Genomic DNA, 10,888 nt, shown 5'->3' on the forward strand with positions numbered 1-10,888 from the left:
ATCCGATGGTGGGGAAGCACCACGACGCCGTGGAAAATGGGCCACGGGAGGCAGGAACCGGTTCTGTGTCCGGAAAGAAGGGCTGGATGGTTCAGCCAGCACCAGGGATTCACGTGGCTTGCCCGGAGTCCTGGAGTTGTCAGCCCTCCGTGTCCATGTAACCCTCCCAGGCTACCTGCATAATGACCCTGAGGGATTTCTCAGTCATTAAAACACTTCCCGATTATTTCCCCAAGGGTTTAGCACATTTTGAAGGCAGAAATTTCCCTGAGGGGTTTAATCCATCCCTGCCTGCCCGAGGAAGGAGCCAAGCACCTTCTGCAAGGATTCCATGAAGTGTTATCAAATGGAAAGATGGAGAAATGTCATTGTTTTGTCTTGCAGCACTGAGGAATCCGGGGTGGGAGCATAGGGAATAGGTTTTCTCACTACTGCAGAGCACCAGAAGGGATTTGGGAATGCTCAAAGCCTTGATCTGGTGGCGCTGGGGGTGAGCCTGGGAGCATCGCCTGCCCTGCCTCAGTTTCCCTCTCTGTGCCCAAGGAGCCTCAGGGAGGGTTAGATGGATTGTGGTTGGACCAGGGGTGTCCCATATCCACCCCCATTTAGGCAGTGGTACCCACAGAAAGCTGCTTTGGGGACCACAGGGATGTGGGATCCTCCCCGGATAGGAGGTGACAGCCACGTCCTGCCTTCACCCCCGCGGACGTGAGATCGATTTGTTTATTTATTCATTTATTTATGTATTTTTTTCAATACCTGCTAGGAGTGAAACCAATCCAGGGGCCTCCAGAGGCCGATAAGATTTGACTGCAAGTCAATACTCCCATGTCTTTCCACTGTGCAATGATCCCCCGGCCAGCGGGGCGGGAGGGGACAGGCAGGTGACAGGGGCGGGCAGAGGGCCAGCCTGGGGCAGGGACGTCGTCTCTGCTCCGTGAAGGGATTGGGGGCAGGAAGGGGACATCTCCTGGCCTGCAGCAGGGATTTTTTGGGATTTGTTGCCAGTACGTGTAATGGTGAGCCCACAGTGGGCAGCTCCACGTTGGGGATGTGGAGATGAATAAGGGACAGGGACTGGGAGAGCAGCAGGGAGAGGGAGGGATGGAGAAGGAGGAGGAGCAGGGGAGAGGGAGAGGGAGAAATTGCCCGTGAAAACCAGCTCTGCCACGGCATCTGCTCCTCGGAGCTTTGGGAATTGAGAGGCTTTCCTGCCGGCAGAGCCAGGGCTGAGGATGTGGGGTGTTTGGGGGAGCAGAGCCCTGGCACGCTCAAGGCATGCTTGCCTGAGATGCCATCTGCCAGGCTTTCTCCTGGCTGCGGGTTCCAGTGGCTTCTCTCATGGCAAAAAAGGGTCGAGCTCAGAGTCCAGAGTACTTCCCAAAGTACCTGCTGCATCTTTGTGCCGTCCCTGGACACAGCGTGGCTGGGATTCTGCATGCCTCTGGGAATGCTGCAGGACAGGCAGGCAGGGTGACATTTGCAGTTAGCAGTGGGTGTCCTTGAGAGGAGCGAACGCCGAGAGAAGGGACCAGGTTCTCTTTAAGGGGGCAGGACTTTGGGAACATTATGAAGGCAAGAGTGAGCTTCTCCCTCTGCCTTCCAGCCTCCCCTCCTTCCCTTCTCTGTTCCGGGACAGAGACCTGGGTTCCCTGCCCTCCTCTTTGCCTGGCAGGGATGAAGGCAGGAGCTGGGTGCTGGGATGGGCGGCTGAGCAGGGGAGGAGGAGGAGGAGGGGAGGAAGGGGAGGGAGAGGGGGAGGATCTGCTAATTACACAGAACAGCTCTGGGGGCTGCTGAAGTCCAGAATGAAGCAAAGAGCAGCAGAAGCGAGTGCTGCAGTGGGAGCGGAGGAGACCAAGCATCACCGAGAGCTGGAGCTGGCTGTTATCCCTGCTGGGAGCAACTGGGAGCACCCAGGGGATCCTGCAGCTTTGTCTCCCACAGGAGACAGCCTCTGGCACTGCCACCGAGACCACTGCCAGCCCCTGGGGAGCCGAGGGAAAGGGGCTGGTGGCTGCAGGAGGCAGGGCTGGGCTGGAGGGCAGCGAGGTCAGCCCTGCTATGGTTGCGGGGGGCTAGGAGCCTGTGTGGATCCGCCGGGAGGAGGTGAACGATGACTGCCAAAGAAGGGAGAGCCAAGCCCGTTGCCCAGTCCAGGATGGAGAACTTCCGAAAGGTGAGGACCTCGGAGGAGGAGATGCCATTGCCCTTCCCAGACCTGCCCCCAGACGTGGTGGAGATGAAAGTGAAGGAGGGCAGCAAGATCAGGAACCTGATGAACTTTGCCATGGCCCAGATGGAGCTGAAGGGCAGGCGACAGATCGTGTTCAGCGGCTGCGGCAGGGCGGTCACCAAGACCATCACCTGCGTGGAGATCATGAAGCGCAAGCTGGGAGGGCTCCACCAGGTCACCAAGGTACGCTACAAAACCGTGCTGGAGGTCTGGGAGAACCAGGACCCACTGCCCGACGGCCCCGCACAGAACCTGACCGTCCACAAGAACGTCCCCTCCATCTGCATCCTGCTCTCCCGGGACCCCCTGGACCCCAACCAGACGGGATACCAGCCCCCGGAGCCCCAGCATGAGGCAGGAGAAGACACATCGGGATCCTCCACCAAGGGGCTGAAGCGGCCGCTGCCGCCTCCCTGCGAGGAGCTGCTGCCCAAGAAGCTGCAGGTACAGGTGTCTGACAGCCCCAGGGGCTCGGGGACCACCGCTGGCCAGCTGGACCACTGACCCCAATGCCTCCCACCCCACCGGCCAGGTACCGAGGCAGGAATATCCACTCATTCCAGGGTCACTGGTGGGCTGCAGGCTCCCCCTGACCTCTCCCCACTTGCTGCTCCTTGACCCCTGTGGATGGCCGTCCCCAGATTTGGCGTGAAGGTTAAACAGTTAAACCCACCGTCTCTTGGTTATGGATTGAAGCAGGTGAGGGTGTGGGGGGGAAGCTGGTAACCTCTAATTCAGCCACCCAGGGACACTGTGACCACCAGCCACATCCTGCAGCGACTCCCACGGAGCCAGAGCAGCTGAGGGGTGCCCGGACCACCACAACCACTCCCCACTGCAATGCCTCATATCCATCTGGAGAGATGGGTTTGCCCCAAGCTTGTTGGAATAAAACATTCATTATCAAACCCAAAGCTGCTGAGAATCTGTCAGAGTTATTAATGCCGGGCTCAGCATCCTGTGGGGCCGTGATTCATCCCAAAAAACCCACTGAAACAAGCAGGGGGGGTTGCTCCCTCCCTGCACCCACAGAGCCAAGCACTGCACTGTGCTGCCTTCCTGTGGGACAGCACAAGGAAATAAAACAACCCGCATCGGATACTCTGGTCTGGAGTCGGAGGAAAACATGGTGTGGGGAGCTGGGGGCAATGGAAGTGTCGGGCAGGGGGTTATTGTGACTGGATGCAGTGCTCAGCACAGGACAAGGAGGTTTTGGAGTCGTGCCTTGGCTGCAGAGTGCTTTGGAGCAAAATCCCTGCTACTTCCAGGGGGTAAAGAGAAATGAATGGAAAATAAAAGCTCTTTAGAAATAGTTATGTCTATGGGAAAATGGGGGGATCATCTTGGCTGCTGGCAATGGCACGGCTCAGCACAGTGAAGGTTGCTGCCAACTCAGGACAAGGGCATCCCAGCCAAACTCTGTCCTTTGGAAGAATGGGATTGGGGTCTCCTGTGCTGGCACAGCAGCACCTGGCAAAGCCCCAGTTCCAGTGGGGACAGGGGAGATTTGGGGGATGGGTTATGGGATGCCAAGCCCTGGTCCACCTGGTTCCCTCCACGCAGTGCCCAGGGGCATTTTGGGATGAAATCACTGGTATTAAGGAGCAAACCCTTCCCAAAATCCACGTGTGAGGGATTCTCTGGCTGCAGCTGCCTTATCTCCCTGCCTCACTCCTGCTCTACAGGGACAGCCAGCATTCCCTCTTTGTCAAGGGCTTGCTTGGCTGGGAGCGGGAATGAAAGAGAGGAGGAGGAGTGGGAAGCAGGGTCTGTTTTGTGAGGCAGTGACCTTGTTATCTCCCTCAGCAGGCAGCTGCTCCTCGGGCCAGAGGCTTGTGCTTATCTGCCCTGCTGCAGATTGATTTTCTTCACTTGAACATTAATTTCCCACTGTTTTTTTTAATGTTAATGATCTCTTTTTTTGTGGGTTTGGGGCTGGGAAAGCTTTGGGCTCTGTCCTATCCAGCTCTTCCCAGTTCCTTTCTCCAGTGCAGACCCCATTCAGGATCAACCCTCCACCCCACACGGAAGCATCAGGTACAGGCACGTACCCCAAATGCTCTAAAAATCACTAATAAAATTAATTCATAAACCTGTAACTAATAAATCCCCTTGGTTTATTAATGAACACTCTGATCAGAGCATGAAGCCTGAATAAATCCCTCTGATTTATTAATAAACACTGATCAGAGCCTGAAGACTGTGGGAGCCACACAGTAGAACACTAATAGCCCTCCACCTTCACTACTGCCACCTCACATTTCTCTGAGCAAGGAAAAAAAGAATAAAAATCATTTATTTCTCCTTATTTTATTAATTTTGCAAAATCTTTTTAATTAATTTCATAGGCAGGTAGTTTTTACAGAGGCAGCACTGAGGATTTTACCCTCCTTGCTTTGCTGGCTGTGGACTGATGGCTTCCTGCATGAGAAAATAATAAAAAAATTACTGTAAAACAAAACAAAACAAGTGTTTAAAACAGGGTGATTATAGGGGGACATGGACATATCCCCGTCCATGACAGGGGACATGGCGAGTGGAACAATCACGATGGTTTTGTACGGCACTGCTGAGGCACAGTCCTAGGGACGAGTTTTGAGGCAATGTCGTCCCTGGGTCGGTGCGATGGTGGCTGATGGCAGCAGCCCACGGTGTGGGGACAGGGACGCTTTCACAGAACTGGGGAGCTGGCGGACACAGCAGCTGAGCCGCTCTGAGCCCATTCCGCTCGCAGGGACCGACTGGGGCGGGTGTCCATTGACAGGGACGGGGAGGCTGCACTGGGTCCGGCTAAACGGGGGCGGCAGCAGCAGCCAGACCCCCTCCAAACCGATCCCGAACGCGGCCGAGGATCTATCCGCGGAGCCGAGGGACCTCGGCAGCCGCGCCCCTCACGCACAAAATGGCGACCGGCCCCGCCCCAAGATGGCGGCGGCCCCGCCCCGCCGCGCCCCCAGCCCGTCCCCGCGGCCGCGCCGCCCTCCCGCGCTCCCGGTCCGTTCCCGCCGCGCCGCCGTACCCGCCTCCGTGACCCCCCCCCTCCCCCTTCCCGGCCCTCACTTCCGTCCCTCCCGGTGCGGTGTGGGAGCCAGCGGTCCGCCCCCGGTGCCCGGTGCTGTCTCCCTCCTTCACAGCCCACCGCCATGCTGGCCGCCAGCGCCTCTCTCCTCCGCCGCTGCGCCGTCTCCGGCCTCCGCGCCGCCGTCCGCCGGCCCGCCGGCCCAGCAGGTGAGCGGCCGCACTCGTCTCCGTCCCTCTCGCCGCAATCCCGCCGCGGTTCGCGCCCGGGCGCCCGGCCCGGCGGGGAGCGAGGCGGCGGGGCCCGGCGTGTCCTTGCGGTGACCCCGCGGCCTAGCGCAGGCCGCCCCCGCCGCTCCGGCCGCCGCCACCGGGACCCCTCCGCCGGCACCGCCTCAGGGGGCACCGGGCATCTCCCGGGGGCTGCAGCGGGCGGCGGCGGCGCTTTCCCTGCGCCCCCCGCCAAGGTGACATTGATGGAGGGCGGCGGTGACCTCCGCGGCACCGGGGCGCCGGCCACCCCCGGGGTCCGCTCCAGCTCCGCGCCAGCCCTCACGCTCCTAATTAACACCCCAATTAATTTTATTTAGAATACTAACATCTTATTAACGCCACAATTAATAGGGAGAGGAGGAGGACTAGCCCCAGGCAGCGTGGTGTGATGGTGGCCAGAGTGGCAGGACTGCAAGACAGAGGCTGCAGAGAATACACTGCCTGTGCATCGCAATTAATGTCCAATTAACTTCTGCATCGCAATTAATACCTAATTAGCAGACACTAATAATGCTCGGAGACTTGTGTGTGCCTCTGCTGCGGCACGTGTGAGTTAAACAGCTGTCTTATGGAGTCTGTCGCTGCTCTTTTTAAGTAATAAGCGCAGGATTACTTAGATGCTGCTCAACACCCTTGGTCTCTTGTTATTTTAAATCCACTAAAAGTCATTGCTCGCTGGTTTGTGAGCTGCTCGACCCTGGCTGCTACTGGGCCTTGTTTCTAGTAGGCTCTGTGTTCTTTTCTGAGGTCTTGTGTTACAAAGACCCCACTAAACACTGCTGTGACCCCTTCATAGGGGGGTTCTGTTGCTGCAAAACCTTCCCTGTGTAATCCCTGGGCTCCTCGTTCTCAAGTTTTCAGAAAAATAATGTTTTTCTTCATGTGTGTTTTTCTTCTGTGCTTGTTACCTCAGAAAACTGACCAATTCCTGCCCTCACGGAGAAAATTCAACATGTTTTTGTGTCATATTAGGTGATTTTAGGCTTCCCAGGCTCTTAAAGTGAGCTGTTGAGTTCACTTTAAAGTAGAAGTATTGCCCTTTGGTTCTTCCTCGAGTTGGGAACCTCTGTGTGGTTAGGGTGGCATGGCTTGGCTGTCACACACGCACACGTCATGTGTGTGACAGTGACCTTGGTGGACCCCGCCGAGACTCAGGCCAGGGGGACGCTCAGAGTCCAATCTCCACGTACAGATAGAAACGGTAATGTGGAAAAGAAACATAGCAGCAATTGAGAAACACGCCCTGGAAATCCAGAGTTTTAATTCCTATGGTCTGTATTTGCCTCCTGGAGAGACTTTAAATTTTGACTTAAGATGGCATTTGAGCTCTTCAATTTAGGCTTTTCTCCAGCTGAGATTTGCTGTTTCTCTGTAGGGCTTGTTTTGCTGTTGTTCAGGAAAAATAAGGATTCTCCTTCAACCAGCTGAAACCTGAAGGGTTTTCAGCAGTGTCCTGGGAGCAGGAGCATTTACAGAGCCCTGCTCTTGCTCTGGGCTCAGCTGTGCAGGTGATTTGCTGCAGAAAGCAGGGTCGAAGGTCTGCTTTGTGGCTGGGGAAAGGAGGGGGAATTTCCCTACAGAAGCCAAAAGAGCATTTTAATTCTGTCTTGGCCTGTTGTTTACTTTTCCATAGCTAAAATAAATAAAGCTATTTTCATGCTTCCCTTACATGAAACAGTATTGCAGCTGAAATGTTGGACCAGGTTTAATTTTGTTTAAAAAGCAAATTGCATGCTAATTGGGCTGTCATTAATGAGACCGAAGAGAAGTGTATCAGTGAAAATACAGCCCAGTTCTGTTGGGTTTGTTTCTTTCTTTGTTTTCTTTTAAATAAAACCCTAAAGTTGAAGACTGTAAGTGGTTCATGCTGTGTTAAGAAAGAAAAAGTCAGGAGCTAAATTTGACTTCCGTAAAGCAGAGCTTTGAGCTCCAAGGTCGTATCTACTGTGTGACCTCTCTGCAAATATTAGTGGAGTGAGATTAGCAGTGGCGAAAGGGAGCACCAGGCTTGTGATTCTTTAGTTTAGTTCCCTTGGAAAACTGTCCCAACCTTTGTGGGGTAAAAAAAGACAAGTTCACCCAAAAAATGAGCAATTTGCGATAGTGCTGAGTGAAGAAATGAATTAATGATCATATCAGACTAATTTGTGCATTAACATACAGTCTGCTTTTGTGGTTAGTTATCAAATATTGATGCAATTGCAACCTGGAGGTCCAGGAGTGTTCTCTTGGATAGACATAGGCTGATCATTTTTTTTTTTCCTCCTCCAACCCTTCGGGTGGAAGGAATATCTCTCATACCTTTGCTTTTGAGAGCCTCTGTAGGAATTGCATGGAATTTTATTGGTGAAGGATGTGCATATTAAAGCTTCTCAGGCTCCCCTGGCTGTGGGAAGAGGGAGCATTCCTGTATTTTACAGAAAAGGGAATGCCAGAGAACCTCTTAAGGACTGGTATCCAGAGTTGGTTTTTATGTGTTTCCCCTCCTCTGACCAATGCTCTGGGAACGCTTTGGAAGTGTGATATGGAAAATAGTAGACACTCTGCCACAACATAAACCATGATATTTAATAAGTTACATCCATCCAGGTCTGATCCAGAGTGACTGTAACAAGGGAAATCCACATTTTATGGCTTCTGGCCTCTTGGTCAGGACTAAAGTAGCATTATCTTGATTTTGCTCCAAGTTTGTTCCTTTTTGTTTTTATGGATTCAGCTGTGCTTCCTGCCCGCTGCTACTCCCATGGGTCACAAGAGTCAGATGAAGAATTTGATGCTCGCTGGGTGACGTATTTCAACAAGCCAGATATCGATGCCTGGGAGCTCAGGAAAGGTACGTTGAGGAGCAGGGAACCATAACCGGTAGTAAATAAAAGTTTTGTGACCACAAGTAGCAACTTTAGTTGGTGTTTTGTGGACTTCCCATCCCTGGAAGCATCCAAGGCCAGGTTGGACAGGGCTTGGAATAACCTGGTCTAGTGGAACATGTCCCTGCCCATGACAGAATGGTGGACTAGATGATCTTTGAGGTCCTTTCCAACCCAACCCATTCCATGATTCCATGATTTTAACTCCTGGATGGGAGGGAGAATAACCTTTACTCCAAGGAAAGTGTGTTTGAGCTCTATTCTGCTCTTTTTTTCTTTAGACTTTGGCTAATGGCTTGGCCAGCACTCCCTCCAGACTGTCGGGCTGTCTGCAGTTTGCTGTGGAGTTGCCAAGTTTTATTAAACCTCCCCAATTAGGCCTTAAAAATGTGATTGCCTAAGCAGCTAATTGCAGCCAGAGGGATCATTCCTGGCTGACGAGGTGCTGGGTTTTTCTGCTGGAGAGGAAGGGAGTAGACAGCAGGGGTTCCTTTTCAGAGCATGACAAGCTGGTTCCAAGTTCCCCTTGGTGTTTCCTTGTCTCCACAGGCATAAACACACTGGTGGGTTACGACCTGGTCCCGGAGCCCAAAATCATCGACGCCGCTCTGAGGGCCTGCAGACGGTTAAATGACTTTGCCAGCGCTGTCCGCATCCTAGAAGTCGTAAAGGTGGGTGGAACTGCTCTGTTCCCGTTGCTGGAGCCTGGCAGCAGGGCGGTTTCCCCTGCCTTTTTCCTGCTGCAAAGGGAGAGCACGCTTTCCTGCTGCCAGAATCGATGGCTCCATGATGAGCATGAAGCTTCCCGGCTTCTTGAGGGACTGAGAGAAGTAATTCTTAAAGCTCTTTTGGAAAACACCTGAAAGCAGCTCCTTGAAACTTGAAGCCAGCCTTGCCAGGGAGTTAAGAGAAGCAGGACTTTTATTTCAGCCCTGGCTGAAACAGAGCTCTGTTCTGCCACAAGTGAGGGCTGAGGTGGGAGGCTTTGGAGACGTGTGTTGAAGTAACTTCATTCTTTGCCTTTTGTGTTTTTTTTTTTTTTTTCAGGACAAGGCAGGACCTCACAAGGAAATCTATCCTTACGTTATCCAGGAGCTTAGACCAACTTTGAGTGAACTTGGAATCTCCACTCCAGAGGAACTGGGCCTGGACAAAGCATAAACCTTGTTGGTAAGGTTTGATGTTGCTTCCCAAACTCTCGGCATGGGACTCCTGTACCCCAAACCCCCTGGCAAAGACAGCATAGGCAAGACCTAATGTGCTCTAATCCCAGACTAAAATAAAGCCCTAAATAAAAATCCTTGTGGAAGTGAAGCCTCTTGACTCAGTTTCCTCAGGAGATGACCAGTGTCATGTTCTTTTTAAAAATACCATGCTTAGAATAGAGATACTGTGTGTCAGACTGCTGCAAATAGTGCTTGATTCTGGAGCTTTTAAATAGTTTTCCTCCTCCTTGCCCTGGGATACAATGTCTTGGTGCCAGGGATCCTGAGTCAGCTGTGCAGTACCTGCATTTTTGAGCTGAGGATGGGTGAGCAAGGCTTTGAAGGTAAAAAGGATGGAAATAACTCATTTGGGACCTCACTGAAACTTCGTGGAGATTCTAGGCTGCCGCTTTAATGTTTTTTTCCTTTTCTATTCCAGGTGCATTATTCATGCATTTCACTGATGCTACCTGATTGTACACAGTCACCTGGAAAGACAAACTTTAAATCTTACCTGAAATAACTTCTTCCTTTATTGAGTTACAATGGAAGTGCTGTGAAGCTGGGCCTAATAAAGGAAAAACTGGTTTGACTGATGTGGTACCAGTGCCTCGTGTGGTTATTTCCTGTTGCTTTTGTAGGGAAAAAGAAGGAACAAACCATGAAATGTGCTTTTAGGAGCCTCTAAATTGTTACTTACTCTGCAAAGCCTGTGTCCAGAGCCTTCCCAAGCACCTGGGTCTGGGAGGGGAAGAGAAGGAGCTGTTTGGAGAGCATGGTTCCTGTATGCACAGCTTTGGGGAGGAGGAGGACAAGGCCTGGGAGGAGGCATTTCTCTGGGGGGATGTCTGGAGACTCCTGTTTGCCAGGGTCGTGTCCTCACCAGGAAGGGGATCTGCTCTGGGGTAGATATTGTCCCTGTTTTCCACTCAGCTCCGACCCAGGCAATGGTTTGGGAAAGGAAAAAAAACCAAGAAAAGTGGGCAGTGTTGTTGCTTTCCTCCTAGAATAGGGGAATTCTCTGGGAAAACAGGAATTTGTTTCTGCACAGTGGGCTCAGGGCAAGAGCTGTGTGGGGCAGGATCCCCTGCTGTCGTGTCCCGCCGTCCCGCCGTCCCGCCGTCCCGCTGTCCCGCTGTCCCGTCCCATCCCGCTGTCCCGCTGTCCCGCTGTCCCGCTGTCCCGTCCCGTCCAGTCCCGCCGTCCCGCTGTCCTGTCCTGTCCCGCTGTCCTGTCCCGTCACGTCCCGCTGTCCGGCTGTCCGGCTGTCCGGCTGTCCCGCTGTCCCG

At 53.2% G+C, this 10,888-nt stretch overlaps 2 protein-coding genes across 3 annotated transcripts; both read left to right on the top strand.

Moving 5' to 3' along the window:
* The first annotated feature begins 1,785 nt into the window (after positions 1 to 1,785).
* Positions 1,786 to 3,150, top strand: RPP25 (ribonuclease P and MRP subunit p25). Of its 2 annotated transcripts, XM_040077401.2 has the most exons (2): positions 1,786 to 2,680; positions 2,769 to 3,150. In XM_040077401.2, exons 1-2 carry the CDS (start codon positions 2,117 to 2,119, stop codon positions 2,886 to 2,888), a joined length of 684 nt encoding a protein of 227 aa, XP_039933335.1. In that variant the 5' UTR covers positions 1,786 to 2,116; the 3' UTR covers positions 2,889 to 3,150. The 2 variants fall into 2 exon arrangements, with proteins under 2 accessions (XP_039933335.1, XP_039933336.1); XM_040077402.2 differs by having other exon boundaries at positions 1,786 to 3,150.
* Positions 3,151 to 5,217: 2,067 nt separating this feature from the next.
* On the top strand, positions 5,218 to 10,195 carry LOC120758568 (cytochrome c oxidase subunit 5A, mitochondrial). Its single transcript, XM_040076976.2, has 5 exons — positions 5,218 to 5,464; positions 8,244 to 8,360; positions 8,944 to 9,065; positions 9,442 to 9,564; positions 10,039 to 10,195. Exons 1-4 carry the CDS (start codon positions 5,380 to 5,382, stop codon positions 9,553 to 9,555), a joined length of 438 nt encoding a protein of 145 aa, XP_039932910.1. The 5' UTR covers positions 5,218 to 5,379; the 3' UTR covers positions 9,556 to 9,564; positions 10,039 to 10,195.
* The last annotated feature ends 693 nt before the right edge of the window (positions 10,196 to 10,888 follow it).

This window comes from Hirundo rustica, chromosome 13 (genome assembly GCF_015227805.2).
Source record: "Hirundo rustica isolate bHirRus1 chromosome 13, bHirRus1.pri.v3, whole genome shotgun sequence".
NCBI lineage: Eukaryota > Metazoa > Chordata > Aves > Passeriformes > Hirundinidae > Hirundo > Hirundo rustica.

What these genes read in the sequence shown, in the direction of transcription:
- RPP25 (XM_040077401.2), top strand. Translation starts at nt 2,117, where the DNA reads ATGACTGCCAAAGAAGGGAGAGCCAAGCCCGTTGCCCAGTCCAGGATG. An exon ending in TGCTGCCCAAGAAGCTGCAG is followed by an intron (nt 2,681 to 2,768) that starts GTACAGGTGTCT and finishes CCCACCGGCCAG; the next exon opens with GTACCGAGGCAGGAATATCC.
- LOC120758568 (XM_040076976.2), top strand. Translation starts at nt 5,380, where the DNA reads ATGCTGGCCGCCAGCGCCTCTCTCCTCCGCCGCTGCGCCGTCTCCGGC. An exon ending in TGCCTGGGAGCTCAGGAAAG is followed by an intron (nt 8,361 to 8,943) that starts GTACGTTGAGGA and finishes TTGTCTCCACAG; the next exon opens with GCATAAACACACTGGTGGGT. An exon ending in GCATCCTAGAAGTCGTAAAG is followed by an intron (nt 9,066 to 9,441) that starts GTGGGTGGAACT and finishes TTTTTTTTTCAG; the next exon opens with GACAAGGCAGGACCTCACAA.